The following is a 19,917-nucleotide window of genomic DNA, read 5'->3' on the forward strand; positions in this document are numbered from 1 at the left end:
TGATCCTGCATGATGCTGCCTGACCCTGCATCACGCTGCATCGCACTGCCTGATCCTGCATGATGCTGTCTGACCCTGCATCACGCTGCATCGCACTGCCTGACCCTGCATGATGCTGTCTGACCCTGCATCACGCTGCATCGCACTGCCTGACCCTGCATGATGCTGCATGACCCTGCATCACGCTGCATCGCGCTGCCTGACCCTGCATCACTCTGCATCGCGCTGCCTGACGACGCCTGACGCTGCCTGACCCTGCCTGACGCTACCTGACCCCGCCTGACGCTGCCTGACCCCGCCTGACGCTGCCTGACCCCGCCTGACGCTGCCTGACCCTGCCTGACCCCGCCTAACGCTGCCTGACCCCGCCTGACGCTGCATCGCGCTGCCTGAGCCTGCGGCGCGCGCCCTCCGCCACCTCTCCCTCACGTCCTCGTCCCCACCTCCGCCCCGCCCCTCGGTGAGCCGCACCCAATCAGGAGCGCTTGCCGCCTCCGCCCCACCCTCCCCGCTCGCCTATTGGCGGGGACCGCTACCGACGGCGCTGCCTCTCCATGGCGACGCGGCAGAAGGGCGATCCAAGATGGCTGCCGAGCCGGGAGGCGGGTGTCTCTGGCTTTACCGGCCGCTGTTCGCCGCTTTTCCCGCCGCGCTGTTGCTGCTGCTGGGCTGTGGCGGTGCTGCCGCTGCCGCCCTTTCTCCCTCCTTTTCCTCGTCCTGTCGCCACCGCGTGCCCAGCGGCGGGGAGGTGGGGCCGCCGCGGGGGTCCTCAGGCGGTGGTGGGCGTTGCGGGGCGAGGGGTCCTCCCTGTCCCGCTCCCGGTGTTGGGTCCGTCCTCTCACGGCCGCCCCGGGCCGAGCTGTGCGGGGTTGCGCCCCGTGGCCTCCCCGGGGTGCGGTCCGCGGCGTTGGTAACGGCGGCGGGCGGGGGCGGCAGGGTGTGAGGAGGAGAGCGGGAAGGGGATTTGTTTAAGAAGAGACAAAAAGATGCTGTGGCGGATGAGAAGGAGTGAAGGGCCTGGGAGCACTCCTTGGTGTGGCTGTCCAGGTGAGCCGCCTAATCCAGCGTTCCTCTCCCTGACAGGTTGTCTATCAAGTTCCTCTAAAGGAAAATCATGTCTTGAAGAGAAATGTGGATCAACAGCTAAGAATTAAGATTATATATGACAGAAGTGTTGAGGAGTGAGTATAATGTTGTGGCAACTTTTTTTTTTTCCCTCTGTATCTGAGAATAGAAATCTTGTTAACTAAAGCTTGTTTGTTTTGGTTTTAAAATATAGTTTACTCCCTGAGAAAAGACACCTTATAAAGGTATGTCATATTTACTTTGTGTTTGTGCATATTTTATTACGTTGCTGAAGTTACGTTTAAGGCCATTTTAATTAAAAGCTTTGAATACCATCACTTTCATATCCTCTAGTCCAGGAAACCAAAGCTTTGTGTAAGGATTATGTCTCCATTCCAAATAATTAGTGTTCTGTTGAATGTTGTTTCACAGGTATTTACTATATCTCAAGATGCAAAGGTTTCAGTGAGCAATATGTATATAGTTTTTAAAGCCTCTTTGAAGCTGTACATTCAAATTAATACTGACTCCCTTCTCATTTTGTTATTCAAACAAAATATGGTAATACTGAAACAAAATGTTTGCTAAGTATACTGATAACAATTGAACTGCTTAGGTCTGGATTTTTGCTGCTCTGCTATACCACAACATCTAGCAAGTTTCATGTAACCTTGTAATTAATGCTTTTAAGTTGAGTTATGTCTGCACTGCTACTGGGTGACTTATTTTTGTTCTATTCAGAACAAACTTTTTCCACAAGCTATATCTTATTTGGAGAAGACATTTCAAGTGCGCAAATCCACGGGTACTATATTACTAAGCAGGTATGTGAAAGTTTGTTGAAAATCACTTGCTATATTTGATATTTAACATTGCATTGTATAGCCTTTAAAATAGAATAAGAGTGTAAGAAATGCCTTCCTGAATCAGACCAACCTGACTCAGTGGTGGGAGCAGACACAGATCTGCCAGCCTTCCACGATCAACATCTACATTTGTTGCATCAGAGATGTTAAAGGGTATGCATGCTGCCTGTTTCCTTTTATATGTGCCACCATTTATGAACCTGCTCCTAATCTCTCTTTGAACCTGTGGATACTCCACTGATGACTAGAAGCATTATATCTTCGGAGCAGGGTAAGTAACAATTCTCGTGGTGGAAGTTACATTAAATCCTGTACTGCAGTGTTGCTGGGTGATGTAAAACTATTCTACAGCTTGTTTTTAGTAATAAATCAGTGCTGACTGTCTTTTGTGTTTGCTTGAAGGCAGTGTGCAACAAACCAATATTTAAGGAGGAAAGCTGACCCTCACAGATACTGCCGAGGAGCCTGCGCAGACTATACAAGATGTGGGCCAGTTGTAGTTCCTGAGAAACACCTCCAGGTAAGTCAAGCCATCCGAGTGCTTCTTAACCTTTGAAACTTTTGTGGAAATTAGTAAAAAAGTTAGTAACATGATGTCACTCTCTGTGCATAAGTGACTGTTTGCAGGAGATCACTAAGCTTGAGTGGCAGAATAGAACAATTTGAGTTAGTGGGAGTTTTAGGTTATGCTGTTGAACCAAAAGTCAAGTAAAACTCTACTGTTCTCTAAGCCTGTGCTATAACCAACTGTGAAGAGAGGATGAGATTCAAAGCTTGTTAAATTCCTAATAATCACTTCCTTATTCACCTTTGTCGATGAGTCAGATTTTCATAGAATTAAGAATGCTTTCATTTTCTGAAGACCTTATTTGAAGATGTTAGCCACTGAACTAGGAGCAAGGTGCAGAAAATTCTTCTAACTTGTGTATTTGCATGAATTTTTGATTCAGCTACAGTATGTGATCAGTATGTGATTCTTTCTCTTGAAGTTTCAAGCACAGTATTAAAAATGTACCAAATTACATGTGAAATGCAATTGCTACTTACGTATATTATTTCTGTAAGCCAAATTTTTTTTTAATATGTAGGAAATAAATGGTTCTAATTTGGGGATATCTGGCTTGGCAGGCCCTTTTTTTCAAAAGCTGCCACTTCCTGGTGTCTAGCAAATCTTGGCTCTTTTTTTACTGTCTTCTGTGAGTACTCTTTATGGGAGTTTTCTCATCTGTCACTGTTTTACAATGGGATTTATTCTTGGCTTCTAGCTAATTGAATTTTGTCATGCAAAATTTCGGTTACAGCTAATGTATTTTAATTGTTCCATTTGAACATTGTGAAAGCAATGCAGGGTGTGCAATGAGAATGAATGGCACTGTGGACCCACTGGCATACCTGACCAAGAAGGGGTTCGAGATGCTGACTTTGTACTCTACGTTAGTGCTCTCACTACTGAAAGGTGTGGCCATGAAAATATCATTGCTTATGCAGCCTACTGCCAACTGGAAGCTGAAATGGACAGGTAAGTATTCCTTTTGTTACAAACTCTTTGTTTTAATTAAGCTTTCAAGGTTTTTTAATAGTTTAGATGGGGACTTTAATAGTTTGCCTGTGTTACTTAATAGAGGAAAGGAGAAGTCATTATTGAAATAAACAAGCACTATAGTTATGTAAAACGACACAACAGTCAAATACTGCTTAACTTGCAAAGCTGAGACATTTAAGTCAAAGCTAATCCTCCACTATTATTGTTAAACATTATCTCAAGATCCTGTTTCCTTTGAAGCCAATGTCATGCTTTCACAAATTTAAAGGAGAATGCAAATGTGCTCTAATTATGTGGCTCTTTTTTTCTAGTTCAGTTGTGGTCATTGTAACAGGGCTTTGTACCTCTGTAGTCTCTTATCTGAAATTCAGATCTCTTACACTGTTGTCACTAACACGTGTGCAGAATACCGAATACAGAGATTGATCCTGTCCCATCCCTCCCCTTTTCAACAGTAAACTAGTCACTGTATTGTTAACACACTATTTATAAATGACCGGGGAAGTTGATTAGAAGGACTTATTTTACATTAGTCTTAACTTTCTTTTAAATATTCTGCCTCTTCAAGTGAACGTGATTTGAATTTGCTAGTATTTTGCTGGTAACAATTTAATTTTAAACTGTCTTCCAGGCCAATAGCAGGATATGCTAACTTGTGTCCAAATATGATTTCAACGCAAGCTCAGGAGTTTGTTGGCATGTTGTCTACGGTGAAACATGAGATCATCCACGCACTGGTAAGGGTTGATGGCATAAAATGCATTTCTGTGAAATTTGTACCTGCTTCCTCACATACCTCCAGCTTGTTGCGAGAGAAGGAAGGATGTTTGGTCGAGGAAAGCTCTTGCTTTGCCTCCTTCTTTGTGACTTAATTGCCTTGAAGTGCGATACTTCCGTGTATCTGTGGTGGGTGTGGTAATTATTTCATGGCATTTGACTTTGTGAATGTCTTACCAAAGGTTTCTGTGTGCTTGGTTTTTAACTTGAAGGGTTTCTCTGCTGGACTGTTCGCATTTTATCGTGATGATGATGGAAAACCTTTGACAACAAGATATGCAGATGGACTCCCTCCTTTTAATGAAAGGTATTTCATTCGTTTGGACCTCTTACTATTCCCACTGAAAGATGTTTTCACGTTGCCTTTTTGGGATGTATTCTTGCCTGTCGGAAATCCAACTTGATTCCATCATTAGAATGCTTTGCCTTTATTATGTTCAAACATTGGTGTGTGGTTTTTTAGTCTTTTTTTACACTGGTATTAAGCACTTACATTATACACATATATAACAAGTCAAGACTTCATTTATCAGGAGGCTTCAAATTAAGCATTAAAATTTCCCATGCTTCAATTTCAGTGCTTGCTGAACACCTTACTAAACAGATACTTGTATTTTCTGTAGCCTGTCTAATGTCAGTGCAGTTCATTTTTAAGACATACATCATGCAAGGTTTATAGTTATGCAGATATGTTTTTAATAATCTTACTTTGGCTTATTAAATCAGAGTTGTGTGTATAATGAATGTATATCTTACAAAGGAGTAATGTTGCATAATTTATACTTCAGAAAGCATGAGGAATTATAGAGATTATTCATGGTTCTGTTTTTTTTTCAGAGATAAATCTTTGCACAGTAGCATGTATTTGTGGGAAAGATTTGTAACCAAAACATTCTTCTTACAGTCTAGGTTTGTATCAGTGGAGCAGTAAAGTCGTTCATAAAGCAGTGAGGTTATGGGACATACGTGGTGGCAAAATGCTGCACCATGCTGTTTATCTTCTGATAACACCGCGTGTAGTTGTAAGTATGGATTAACTTAAACTTTTAAACTTTGTATGCCAAGGTTACCACCATATTGACAAGTCATAAATATTTTTTTACTCTTTAAGAAGTAATAACCCAACAATGAATACTCTTTTCCTGAAATTATGGCCCTAAGACTACATGATTAAGGCTATAACTATTTGAAAGGGTGTATCCAAAGTAAAATGGAAAATAGTTGACAGACAGTATGAAGTAAATTGACATAGTAAGAGACAATGAAGGGACTGACTGGCGAGTAATTTATAAAAGGTTAAGCAAAACTGCTGTCAAATAGTTTCTTTAATCCTACTCTTTAGATGTTTTCCTACAAATGTAGACACCTAGTATTTCTGTTGCCTTAACAGATAGTGTCATTGCTTTTCTCATTTATACATTCATCCTCTTTTCTGCTTTTCTCTTTAAAAGCATTACTTTAATCTTTTTCTAATTTTATGGGTTACAAAATAGTGCAGTTAACACTTTTTGTCGTGTTTAAAAAGAAATTCCTCAAGTATTCTTGGAAGTACTTCTTGCTTCCCACACCTCTGACTCTCCCTCACGCCCCCAACAGAACATATGCTTAAGTGTAATAAATTGGTATTGGAAATAAGTTGCAATGTTAATCATACTTGGCCACAAATAATGTTTTTGTTTGCTATATATACTATGTTAGATTTAAAACAAACTTGGTTTAATTACCCCTGTTTTGAAAATTGGCCATGCTGTTCAGAGCATTGAAGATGCTCCTGGGTAGTGCCACCCTGGCAAAAGCTGGGCTCCTGACTGTGAGACTGCAGCATTGTTCTGATGGCTCTTCAGATTTTTAAATATTTTGCGTAAAATGCTTCCCCATGTAAAACTATTTGACATGTACAGCTTCCTAATAGAGAAGTGGGTTTTCTCTGAAATGTTTCACAGAAGCAGGGTTGTAGTGTTCCTACATTGTTTGGGGTTTTTTGTTGTGTTTTTTTAATAAGGTGTTTAGTGTGTGCATGCTATTCTTGGCTAATTCTGTTGCTGGTTTATTCTTGTAATCTTCCATTGTTTATTTCCAGGTGATAAGTAGACAGATTGTTAGGCTTGATGTTCAGGTACTCGCTGGCTTAGCCTCTTGAAGGTAGAAGTGGTTTACATTCGGAGGAAAACAAGATGGTAGAAAAAGAAATGCTGAAATACTTTAAAAAATATTTCTAGAATATCAGGACCACTTATGGGTATCTGCTCAATGTTTTGAGGGTTGCATTGAAATGTTTTCTTTCTAGGAGGAAGCTCGAAAACATTTTAATTGTCCAATTCTAGAGGGAATGGAGCTTGAAAATCAAGGTGGCATGGGTACTGAGCTCAATCACTGGGAGAAAAGACTGTTGGAGGTTAGTGCTGATGTTAGGAATGGAGGGGGATGTGGGAATGTCTGCTCTCCCCACCTTTATTTTTAGGTACCTACTGGAGCCTTGAAGATGCAGGTGTATCAAACCTCACTGAAATATATAACAAACAGGACTAAACTACAAGTACTTAAATGTCCAATTTCTAGATAAATTTATCTTTTTACGTTATTGCTAAGTCTCAAAGTATGAGTTTGAGATGATAAACTGATTACTAAAAAACTAAATGTTTCTTACTTTTGTCTGCCGCTTACCCTTTTGAGATGGTATGCTCCCTTTTTAGAGGAAAGGGGGTATTCCTTTGAGTCGATTCAACTCTGTCACCCTCTGCCTCTTAAACATCAAATATTTGATCAATCTGTCCATTCATCATCTTGACTTCATCTTTATTCATGTGCCCTGGGATTAGCTTTTGTCATCTCTACTCCAGAGTAGAATAGAACCTCATCTGATCAAGGAAATGCTAATTTTCCTCCTGACACTTAAGTTTATTTTTATTTATAACTTTGCATTCTGTAATGTTTTTGGCAGATATACTTTCTAGTTACTCTTGTATGCAATGTGGTAAACAAGAAGGGAAATGCTTTGGGACAGACCTTTTTGTGGAAGTAATCTTGGAAAATGCATATTTCTTGAGACTGAAATTGTTAGCTTTTCCAGCTTTTCAGTAACCTTTGGTGTGGAATAGTACTTTTAAACCAAGTGGGAAGACTGTGACTAGAATGAGGATAATTTTAAGGATTGAATGGGATTAACAAAAAGCAGATTATTACTGGTCTCCTTTCCACTTTTCTGAAGAAAGTTTGTATCTTTAGTTTGCTTTTGGTCTTGATCCAACTCATTAAGTATTGTAGAGATAGCAATTTTGGTGCTAAAGTTTGCTGGTGGTTAGTTCCACCTAATGACCGTAGTGGAGAGGGAAGGCTGAAAAACTACATGTTTTGAAGAAATAATAGAAATGAGATTAAGTTCAGCAATAGAAATCCTAGAGTTGTGTACTTAAGGGTGAGTGAGTTTTGCTGTAAGCCTGAAGTTTTTCAGGTGGAAATGACTGATCAGGAAAAGACATGGGTGTTACAATTGCCAGTTATAAGATGATTAGAACATTCCAGTTCCTCTTTTGAGTATGGTATGAACTTGCTTATTTGAAAACGAGATAAGAAATTCTACTGTCACACTAATAAAGTTTCCTTTGGAGTGCTGTGTTCCTTTAGTCATGTGCCCTGTGTACCTTGCTCCTGAAAAAGACTAATAGAAATTCTAGGAAAACTAAAAACCAGTCTTTCACAAGAAAATTAGATGAGCTTGGCTTTCATCTTACCAAAAGGAGAGAGATGTGGTGCGATTGTTACTGATAAATACACTAGAAGAAGGAAGAGTTTTATTTTACCTAAAGAAAAATGACGACACATTAGTCATGAATAAGGTTTAGCTGGAATTTGGAATGAGATTTCTGACTTCAAGAATTCTGAAGCTTTGTAGGATGGTGTGGGGAAGGGAGTTTCACTTTTGATTCATTTTATGAAAGGGGGGTTAATTGGGTTTTGGTTGTTAATAGTAAGAAGGGACTGGAAATAAAATGCTTTTTTCATAAGAAGCATTTTCTTACAATAATTTTCAGTGGTTTCCTAATAATAACTGATAACTTTCAGAATGAAGCAATGACTGGATCCCATACACAGAATCGAGTCTTTTCCAGGATCACCTTAGCATTAATGGAAGACACAGGGTAAGAATTAATAAGAATGGGGGTTTTTTGGTTCATGTTTGGTTTTCATTGTACTTGATTTTAGTTGGAATTGATGTACTTGTGCTTACCCATCTGCAACACAGTAGGTAATAGCATAAATAGCATTACATTAGTCAAGGAGTTATATCTAGCATGTTAATTTTTTCATGTATTCAAAAGTCCATTCGTTCTTAATCTAGCCTTAAAAAATGCAGTGCGTAGTACTATTTGTAGTATCTGTTTACTTTTTTTTAATCTGTCTTCTCTCAGGTGCATACAGTACATATTGATTATTTTTCAGGTGTTCTTGCAGACAGAGAGCATAAATTATCTGAAATTTCATCTTTCTGTATGCATTGTTCCTTTGCAGATTACGATGCATTGCTGTGGAACAAATAAACAATAAAATTTTCTTTTAGTTCATTGTGACTTGAAAAATAGTGAAATTGTAATGTATCATTATAGGCAGAAAGGAATGCAGTTTCCCTTTTTTGTCATTTGAAAACCTTAAGGCATAGTATAAAGTTCTTTGAACTGCTCTTTTATTAATCAGAACAATAATTTTTGAAGTAACAATATTCTCATTTCAAAATACCTTTATAGCTGGTATAAAGCAAATTACAGCATGGCAGAGAAATTAGATTGGGGACGCAATAAAGGCTGTGACTTTGTAATGAAGAGCTGCAAATTCTGGATCGACCAAAAGAGACAAAAGTAAGAATACAGTCTTTTTTTTAAAAAATGAGGAAACGCTCATGCTTGTTTACATTTGTCCTTCACATACAACTCAGTAAAAAGAAGTAGAGGTAGATAGATCAACAAAGAATGCCGTCCTATGTACCCTCAGAATGTACCCAGGTAGGAGCACAGCAATGTATTCATGAAATGGTTTGGGTTGGAAGAAATCTTAAAGATCATCTAGTTCCAACCGCCTTGCCATGGGCAGGGACACCTTCCACTAGCCCAGGTTGCTCAGAGCCCCGTCCAACCTGGCCTTGAACAATGCCAGGGAGGGGGCAGCCACAGCTTCTCTGGGCAACCTGTGCCAGGGCCTCGCCACCCTCACGGGAAAGAATTTCCTCCTTATATCTAATGTAAATCTCCCCTCTTTCAGTTTAAAATTATTACCCTTCTTCCTATCCCTACACCCCCTGATAAAGCGTCCCTCCCCATCTTTCCTGTAGCCCCTTGAAGTACTGGAAGGCCGGTACAAGGTCTCCCTGGAGCCTTCTCTTCTCCAGGCTGAACACCCCCAACTCTCTCAGCCTGTCCTCACAGGGGGGTGCTCCAGCCCCCTCAGCATCTTTGTGGCCTCCTTTGGACCTGCTCAAGCAGGTCCGTGTCCTTCTTCTGTTGGTGTCCCCAGAGCTGGACACAGCACTGCAGGGGGGGTCTCATGGGAGGATAGTAGAGGGGAGAATCCCCTCCCTTGACCTGCTGGCCAACTTGATGCAGCCCAGGACACGGTTGGCTTTCTGGGCTGCAAGCGCACTTTGCTGGCTCACAGTCAGTTCTCCATCTGTTGATACCCCCAAGCCCTTCTCCACAGGGCTGCTCTCAATCCACTCATGGCCCAGCCTGCATTTGTGCTTGGGGTTGCCCCAACCCATGGGCAGAAACTTGCACTTGACATTGTTGAATTTCATGAGGCTTGCACTCAAGTTAGAGTGCAAATTAAGACTTGTATATTAAGAGCAGAAGCATCCCACCCAATAAATATTTAACGTACTAAATACTAAACATCTTAGGATGTAGAATGCATTTACACTATGAGGGCTATGCTTTAGAGAGGAGGGACTTAAAGCGTTTGCTTTCTTATTTTGTCCCTTATAATTGGAAATGCAGCCTGTGTCATTTTGCATTACTGGATTGTACTTAAAGCAACAGAAGAGATGGTAGGCATCTTCAGAGCATTCCTTTTGTGTTTCTACAATACTCATGTATTTCTGCGACACAGCTGCATAGTGGGCCTGTTTGTGGTTTTTTCTTTAAAGTTTACAAAGCCATGTCATTAAAACTAAATAGGTGAGTGCATTGTAACTTTACTGGCTGGTGTTTTGGTTTAAGCCCAGAGGGTGACTGAACATCATACAGCTGCTTGCTCACTCCTTCCCCTTCATCGATGGGAAAGATAAAATAAAAGGCTTGGGAATTAAGATAAGGACAGAGAGGGGTGCCTTGCCCATTACAGTCATGGGCAAAAGACAGACTCTTAGGGGAAGAAAAAGAACATCAGTTTAATTTGAACACCACCACTAATTTACCAGTCAAACAGAGTAGGACAGTGAGAAATACAACCACATCTTTAAAACACCTTCCCCCTACCCCTCCCTTCTTCCTGGGTTTAACTTTACTCCCACTTCCTCTACCTCCTACCCTCCAGCAGCATAGTGGGGCAGGCATGGGAATTGCAGTCAGTTCCTCACCTGTTGTTTCTGCTCCTTCTTCCTCCTCAGGGGGAGGAATCTTCACACTACTCCCCTGCTCCAGTGTGGGGTCCCTTTCATGGGAGACAATCTTCCACAAACTGTTCCCATGTGAGTCCTTCCCATGGGCTGCAGCTCTTCATGAGCTGCTCCAGTGGGTCCCTTCTGTGGGCTGCAGTCCTCCCAGCAACAGACTGTTCCAGCATGGGCTTCCCATGGGCTCACAGCCTCCTTCAGGCATCCACCCGCTCCAGTGTGGGGTCCTCCCTGGGCTGCAGGTGGGCATCTGCTCCACCATTGACCTCCACAGGCCCCAGGAGAATCTCTGCTCCAGCACACCTCCCCCTCTTCCTCCTTTCTTCCTCTGACCTTGGTGTTTGCATAGGTATTCACCTCACTACCCCCTCCCCCCAGGTTCCCCTTTTTAGTTATCATTGAGGTGCATCTACCCTCGCTAATTGGCTTGGCCTTGGCCAGAGGCAGGTCTGACTTGTTGCCGAGGGAGCTTCGAGAAGCTTTCCACAGGACCCACATCTGTAGTCCCTCTCCTGCTACCGAAACCCTGCCACACACAAACCCAACACAGCTGGCTTGATATTCTTTAAGTTAGAAAGGTCATAATCAGATAAATAACAATAATTAGCCTCCAGAGAAAAAATCGGTGCTTCTTTGTGTGATTGACTGAGTGTGGGGGGAAAGTGAGAACAGACAGTCTTGACAGACTGCTTAGTTAAATTATGAAAAGCAGTTAAAGTGATCTAATGTGATTTGTATTTTTGTTGGGTTTTTTTTGAGGAGGCAATTAATCAGTCCATACTGTGACACTTTGAGGAGTAATCCCTTGCAGTTAACCTGCAGGCAGGACCAAAGAGCAGTAGCAGTGTGCAACTTGCAGAAGTTTCCAAAGCAGTTACCTCAGGAATATCAGGTATAATAAATCTTACTTTACCAAATAACCAAGTATTTTCATTCTTGTGCTTTTCATTCAGGTGATTATATTTGTTTCATTTTTTTCTTCTGAACTAGTAGATACAAGTAGATACTGTGAAAGATGTCTACTTAGTTTATTATGAGGAGTCTGGAGGCTGAAAAAAAGCTTTGTGATCTTACTAAAACAATATGAATGTTACTTGGCTTACTTGGCTATCTAACCGAATATCAGATGGAAACATAGCTGTATAACAGAAATCCCCCAGAATGTTTTGTCTGAGGTATTTTTTCAGTCAGACTTCTGCCTTGTGTCACGGCACACTAAGCAGTTTGTTCTGTTTCATCCCAGAGAATGCTACAATTGCAAAGGGGGGGCAGGGGCAGGGCTGGGGAGCGATGCATGCAAATGTGAATCTCTCTACATTATTTATTCTTAAGTATTCTTAAATACTTTACTTATTCTTAAATACTTCTGGCTCATCTGGTTCATGGGTAGTGTAAGTTGCTGTTAATAGCATTCCTGAGTAGTAATAGCAGCTGTAGTGATTGGTTCTATTTAAAAACTGGTTGTACGCTTGTCTTTGTGCAAACTGTCTCATGACCTATTTTGTTTTGCAGTATTTTGATAATCTTAATGGAGTACCAGTGGAAGAATTGCCTTATTATGGTGGCTCAGTAGAAATTGCTGACTATTGTCCATTTAGTCAAGAATTCAGTTGGCATTTAAGTGGTGAATTTCAACGCAGCTCAGACTGTAGAATAATTGAAAACCAACCAGGTTAGTTTTCAGGACTTCAGTGTGGTGTTTAAGACTTGACATTTGTTAATCTGGAATGGGCTTGCTGTGCATCCAAACTAATTGGATGTGAAATTGGTTTTATACTGCTGGCTGTGTAAAAGCTGGTCTGGGGTGTGAAGCCCAGCACAACTACCTTGTACACCTAGGAAGCACACATGTCTAGTACAAGAATTGCATAAGCATTGAACAGAAATGAACCCCAAATGATCCAAATATAAGACAAAGGGTGGGGGTGAGGGTTGGTTGGTTGTTTTTTGAGTCTTTGAAAAAGAATTCCACCTTCCACCTTTGTAGATTTTTGTTGTTGTTGTTCAAGGTAAGGAGCTTTGCAAATTACCAGAACATGGGCTCATCTCCTAGGGTAGCGCATGAACTTTACATGTTGCAGAGCTCCAGAATGCTGTAGGATATTACCCGTTTGCACACTTGTCTCAGAAACAAATGAATAAACACCTTCTGCCCTCAAGCCAGCAGTCCAGGTGGTGCTACCTGGAGGCAAATATATCCACAGCATAGTTCTGATGGAAAGTGCTTGCCTTTTTATTTTTTTTTAAATGTTTGGGTTTTTTCCACTCTATATTATATTTATATTCAAGGCAGTATAATTCCCAAATTGATAATGATTAATGGTCTGAACAATTCTAAAAGTAAACCTTGAATTGCATGTGAAGACATTGACTAATTATAGCATATTAAGTTGATGTGGACATTCTGTTCCCCTAGTAAGTTGCAATTCAATATATTCTTTCTCCCTTAGATCCTACCAAAAACTATGGTGCAGAGAAATACGGACCAAACTCTGTATGTCTTATTCAGAAATCTGCTTTTGTCATGGAACAGTGCAGGAGGAAACTCAGTTACCCTGACTGGGGTAGTGGATGTTATCAAGTAAGTATGTGTTGCATTTTTATTTTTATTTTTTTAAAATAGCACTAAAGGGAAAAGTCAGGCATAAAATGTAGAGTATGACTGTTAGAACTTTGCACCTGGACACTGTACATGATCTTCTCTGCCTTAAATCACTAGATTACATGTCATGCTTTGAAAATAAACATCTTCCAACCATAAACCTGTAGTTTAGATCATGTGTCAAGTTAAGCATGTGACTGCTGGGATGGCTTGCGTGTTGCTTCCAGTCTTGCTATGGATTTCATCTGTCTTACCTCTGTGATGCTTTCTCCAGAGCAAAGTAGGAATGCTTATATTGGAATCTTATGTTGTTGAAGCTTAATGTTAATTAGTTGCTCTGGTTTTTCAAAGGCAGAAAGCACTGTGCACACATCATTCTCCTTATCCTCTTCCTCAGGACTGTCTCACTAAAGGTGTCCCTTTCAACAACAGCACAACTCTCAAGAAGCAGTCATTAGCAGAAGCTGAATTTTGATCGTTCTCAGTTGATGATCTGCATAATTGCACAAAAAGAGTACAGTCAGTGCTTTAAAGCATTCTTGAACAAAATAGTTGCTCTGAGTGCATTAAAATACTTGCAGTTAATCTGTGCTCTAATACTAGGTGTTTACTGAATGTAGTATTTACTTATTGAAAGAGCCTCCAAATCCCCAAACATATTTCTGATAAATTATAATAGACTTGTCTTTCGTTCTTTTATTTTAAGGTTTCTTGTTCTCCACAAGGGCTGCACGTTTGGGTCAAGGACACTGCATACCTGTGCAGCCGCTCAGGTCAGGTACTAACTGTGAGCATTCAGATGAATGGCTGGATTCATGTTGGGAATCTGATTTGCCCAGCTTGTTCCGACTTCTGTGACTTCTGTCCCCCAGAGCGGGATCCTCCAGCTTTTAACTTAACAAGAGCTGCACCGATCGGTAGGTTGCCTTATTTGCTGAAGTGAAACTTAATATTAAAAGCCTGAAGACTCTGAAAGATTCTGTCAGCTCTGACTGTCAGGGTACAGGAAGGGAGAGCCGTGGCCTGGTTGTTCTAAGATCTCAGGCATAGGAGTTACAGGAGGATGGCAGAGGTGCCCTGCTTTTTGCTGTTCAGTTGTGCAGGGTAGTGGATAACATAGGAGAAATGTGTCTGAAACATAACTACTTCATGTCATGTCTCCTTCTTGTAATTGCCCAGAAATCTAGCTTCAGCCTAGCAACTTATCAGAAAATTTGATCTGTGTTTTGAAGGCCATATCATTATTACAACATTCAAAATAATCTCCTGGGTGGAAAGTGGGTTCTCATTTGTATAACTTCCCATTGACAATGTTAATGCTGTAATCTAGCACATGAAAGACAGGTGTTGGTTTGCTTTTTGAGGGAGGAAAAAAGCTTAATTCACTGACTACCAGTTAACGTTCTGTCAAGAACAGATGGCTTTCTAAAAAGCCAATTGATGAAAGAGAATGGTCTTTACAGTATTTTGCACTAGTGGCTTATTTTTAATCCTTTAACCAATTCTTGAATTGTCAGATGTGCTGTTTCTCCTGCAGTTTTCTAGGAAAAAATAAACCTGTTTAGTTTACCTGCATTTTAGAATGAGAAACTGTAACCTAGGAGATTCACATCTTCTACCATCTATTTGAATTCATGCTTGATGTTTCTTACTCACATATATATATATATATGTATATGAAAAGGTTTTTATCTGTGCAAGTTTACATCTGTGTCCATGATTTTCTTAAGCCTCATGGCTGTATGATTACCTACCATATGGAACTCCCTGATTCATGGTTTTCCCCCCCTCCATTTTTTTCTTCCCCCTGCCCCCCCTCTTCAGCTTGGTGTTTTGTGGCTTGTTTTTTTATATGTCTTACAGCCATACAGATCAAAAGTATTAATAAGAGTCTTTTGAGAGTCTATGGTTCTGAGAGTATATGACTTCTCTCCAGTGATGTCATGGGGAACTTCCTGCTCTTGAAATACCAATAAATCTATTCTCATTTGTTCTCGTAATTGTTATTGGTGAAGGAATGCAGAAATTTATTAAATTGTAAAGGGAATAACCATGTTAATTGGTTGGTTTGAATTCCTTGAATAGTCTTTGAATAATCTTGAAAACTAGAATAAATCAGTGCAGATTACTGTAAATATATTTTTGCTCTTTGGTATTTTTTAGTGTTATTTTTGTTATTTTGTCTTCTCTTTAGTTATAAAATTTATAAGCTTTATGGTGTTTTGTTTTTTATTTTAGACTTATGCTCCTGCTCGTCTAGCCTGGTTGTAACCCTTTGGCTATTGATGGCTAACTTAATTCCCCTGCTAACAGGATTATTTCTCTGCGCATAGTTAAGCACGGGGCAGGAAGATGTTCCAAGATGATATACCATCATGTTGCCCTCATATTGCACTCCATATTGTGGAGCATGGAGTTTTTTGTCTCTGCAGGTAGCTGTCTTCTGCTGGACCTCATCTCTCCCGGCAAGTATCGGTGCAGACAGTAGTCAGGGAGGTACTGCCAAAACCAGCCAGAGTTTGAGAGGAGGAAAATTTACCTTGTCATTTTAGTAAGTGCCAGTATTTTCCTGCATTGCAACCTTTAATTTCTGATGGAGTGAGTAACAAGATCCACTAAGCCAGCTGTGTTAGACTACCTGGCAACTCAGTCAAGATTTGAAACGAGAACTCTTCTGAGGGTTGTTTTTTTGTTATGTCCTCTGTGTGACTGGTAGCAAAGCATCCTCAAACTGGAAATATACCTCAGTGGTTTAGTCAAAAGCCATGTAAAAATCAGTTGTCATCACTGCTAATAACCCAGGCCTGAACAGGTGTGGGAATTTGTTTTGTCAATTCTTACAATTTATGGATGGAAGAAATAATTTAGTAGGATAGACCAGTGGTTGGCAGTTGTCTCCACAGTTCGATTCTTCAGCTTTGAGTCTTCTCAGAATTCATACTAGTTTGCAGTAAAGTGGCTGATTCTTGGGGTTCACTTAAACCTTCCTACATGCACAAAGTGAAATTTCAGACTGGTAACCAAGACAACTGTCTAGAAATCCCATTCTCATTTAGCACGTGCCACTGAAATTTAATACGTCAAATGTTTGAATATTCTCAGAGTTATTTGCTAGGCAAATGCATTTCAGTACTGACACCCGGTCTGTACAATTGGGATAGGATTTCTGATTATATTTAATTTTGTTGGTTTGTTTCTTAAATAATGACATTATTATTTTTTTAAATAATGTGAACATAAATGCAGCTGCTTTCACTTTTCATTGAAGGACAAACCAGTAGCGATGGCAGCTATAATGTTACAGGACCGCATTGACTTCTCTAGACCAAAAACTATATTGAATGTGTAAAGAAAAGTCTAATCTGTCTTTGTTTCTTTTTTGTTTTTCCCCCTCCACTTTTTCTTGGACATAAAAATACTATGGATTACTTGAGTATTTGTAATAAGTTGAGAATCAGACATTTTGAACCACACAAGGGCACACCTTGGTACAAAATTAATGACTTGATGGACAAAATGTGTAAGAGGAAGGACATGAGCAAAATCTGTCTAGCTAAGGACAGCTGCTCTATAGGACACTTGTAAGGATGTTTTTATTTGTTTCTGACGCTATAATGCATTACAAATAATCCTGTTTGGAGTAAAAGAAACTCTTACGTGGTCCAATCCGTTGTCTGTCCTGTTAGCATAGTTTTTGTTCTTGGAAGAGTGTTAAACTTGAGGGACCAGACGTGCCAAGTGCACTAAAAAAATGACACTATAGGAAGAAAGATTATGTTACTCTGCTTCTTAAATGTGCTGTGGTGTTAGAACTGTCAATGACTAGATCAGTTTCTAAAATGGAAGGTAGGGAGATGGAAGGGGTATGAAGTAAAATTTTTTAGCTACAATTATACTTGTTTAATAATAGGACTTCCATTGTAATGGTAAGAAAATCTTTGTGCCTACTGGACTTGTGGGTTTTTTATTTAAAGAAACTCTTACAACACTGCTGAGGTGAGTAAGCAGCAACCTAAACTGTCTGAAGGCATCACGGTTGAGAGAGTACCTTGCACTGGGCTAGTTCACCTTCTTAACTTCAAGTTAAGTTTGCTTTGAATTATACAAGGCCTAGGCTAGCCTTAAATAGGTGTTTCTGAGAAGCAATACAAATTAGGAATCAAATGCTTTAAACATGTACAAGTTTGAATGAAGAAACACTCAAATTAATAAGTGGACGCTAATTGTTTTAATATATGCACACTCAATGGTTGGTGTAAACTGATTCCCTGAAAACATAAAGGTTTGAGAATACATATTAGGTCACGGAGGTTGATATTGTATTTTTTGTCTGTGTGCAATAATACAGTTTAAATAGTATCACTCAACAACAATGCTTTTGATACTTGAAAAGAAATTATTGGTTATTTTTTCTTACTGTGAAATATTTGCACTGTCTGAACTTTCTGGTTAACTTTATAGCTGTTAAACTTTTTTACTGATGTTAATTTATTGTGCTTGGTATTTGATATGCTAGTCTCCTGTCTGTGTAAGTGTGAAATTTGTCATATTTAAGTGAATGTTTTTATCTTCTACACAGTTGTTTATCTTGAGGGCTTTTTTTCTTTTATTCTCTCTTCCTGAGAATTAACTGAAAGATGGCTTCAAAAGTCAATGCTTACCTACTTTGGAATTGTATGCATTAATTAAAGAAAGAGGCTGTAGCATATTGTACCTGCAGGGAAAAATCTATCTGCCTGTCAGAGCTCTTGTGGTCAGATTCACCAGTACCTGCTGAGTAGCTGCATCAGTGAATCCAGTGAAGTAAAACTATTATTGCCTTAATACTCTGAGATTTCAGTTGTAATTTCTTTGACGTGCAGCCATTCAACTGGCTGTGAATTGCAGAACTGGACGTGACTTTGGGGAGTCTGGGAGGGAAGGTACTTGAGCAGGCAAAATCCACCGTGTTGTATCCTGTCAGTGTGTTAGGAGCTGTAGCCGTGTTGGAACTGCTAAGAAATGTGTCAAGTTCAATTTAAAGTGAGAGTGAATTGGTGACTGTCAAAAAGAATATGTGAGTAAAACTGACTACCTCAGTTCTGTTTGTCTTCTGTTCTAGCCTGCTGTGAAATTCCAAATCTCTCAAGAAGAATTAAGTAAAAACATATCTCAGGTTTTTAAGAGCAAAACAAATACAGTAGGAAGCATAAGCCATTTTTGAGTGTAGAACACAGCTAAAACTGTAGCTTAAACCAATCAGTTATGTAGCCTTAAGTGTAGTTCCCCTGTAAAAGTCAGTATTGGTTTTAAATAAATAAAAAGTTTGCAGGCAGCTGCTTCAGGTGTCCTGACCATATTGTGGCAGGTCCACCCTATTTCATCTCTTACATGTGGAAACTTGGAAATATAGCCCAAATAAGTCTCTGTGTTTTCAACTAGAGCAGATAGGGCAGCAGGAGCCCTGGAAATAGTGCTGAGATAAATGAGTTAGCTTGTCTGTAGCAGAAACATTTTCAGTATATAATGTCAACAGTTTTAATTTTTAAAAAACATTCCATGTTTGCTTATGGAAGTAAATTAGTCTTGCGGTCTGTTTTTTACCCCAGCTGTTCAAATCTTAACAGCTTTTCAATTAGAAGTCGAGGCAAGTCACGCTTTAGGAATGCGTATTTCGAGTGTATCAAACAATTACGAGGAGGAAGGATAGCTTTCAGCTGGAGCGTGCAGCAAGTGAAATTACAGTGAAAAGCAGGTGGTTCGTTCCTCTTGAAATGAGGTGAGGTCTTGGGAGGCTGTCACGGCCTTGGATGTAGGTTAATTACCAAAACAGAATTTTGACCCCCAATAATTGACTGTCAGTCCAATGCAGCACTTCTGAGCACTAGTAAATTAGGAAAACTGGTGTCACTTAAGAGCAGACATATCCACAGTCCCTTACAAGGGCCAGTTGTTTTTAAACCTCCCTGTCCTGCAAATCTTTCTGCTCGAATGTATTTCAGTAGAGAGGGAGGCATGTGTCCTTTCTCCCCATGTTTCCTAGGAGTGACTTTCAGCCAGCTGAGCAGGTCAAAGTGTGTCCCCTGCAAGATTTAACAACCAGCTTTTGCTCGGCTGAATGCGTGGGTGCCTGCTTGCACGGGTCAAGCTTCAGGATGTGGGTCTACTTGTACACTAAATATTGTGATCTTACGCTACCGGACTTCCAAAGTGCAAATGTTGCCTTTTTAATGTGAAGCTTACCTTGGAGATAAAACAACTGTTTTGAGAGAACTGGCTGACCTTGAACATGTGTTTCCTATTTTGGTACAGAATATAAATACAGAACAAACTATTTTACATAGATTTTGACTGGATCGAGATATAAGGGCTAATTTTTTGTTATTTACGGAGAAAAAATTTCCTTATTTTAATGTGTAAAAAAAGTATGTCATACAAAAGAAGAAAAAACTGTTCATCAATAAAATGTCTGTAGAAAATTGAC

At 40.0% G+C, this 19,917-nt stretch overlaps 1 protein-coding gene across 2 annotated transcripts; it reads left to right on the forward strand.

Annotated features, from left to right (window-relative positions):
- The first annotated feature begins 465 nt into the window (after positions 1-465).
- LMLN (leishmanolysin like peptidase) lies at positions 466-19,899 on the forward strand. Of its 2 annotated transcripts, XM_074910259.1 has the most exons (17): positions 466-748; positions 1,084-1,181; positions 1,280-1,310; positions 1,807-1,889; positions 2,334-2,451; positions 3,272-3,450; positions 4,106-4,211; positions 4,464-4,558; positions 5,156-5,273; positions 6,539-6,646; positions 8,314-8,390; positions 8,994-9,104; positions 11,612-11,744; positions 12,365-12,524; positions 13,303-13,433; positions 14,161-14,371; positions 15,693-19,899. In XM_074910259.1, the coding sequence occupies exons 1-17, from the start codon at positions 584-586 to the stop codon at positions 15,785-15,787; spliced, it is 2,019 nt and encodes a 672-aa protein (XP_074766360.1). In that variant the 5' UTR covers positions 466-583; the 3' UTR covers positions 15,788-19,899. The 2 variants fall into 2 exon arrangements, with proteins under 2 accessions (XP_074766360.1, XP_074766361.1); XM_074910260.1 differs by lacking the exons at positions 466-748; positions 1,084-1,181; positions 1,280-1,310 and having other exon boundaries at positions 1,726-1,889; positions 2,338-2,451.
- The last annotated feature ends 18 nt before the right edge of the window (positions 19,900-19,917 follow it).

This window comes from Athene noctua, chromosome 7 (genome assembly GCF_965140245.1).
Source record: "Athene noctua chromosome 7, bAthNoc1.hap1.1, whole genome shotgun sequence".
Lineage (NCBI taxonomy): Eukaryota > Metazoa > Chordata > Aves > Strigiformes > Strigidae > Athene > Athene noctua.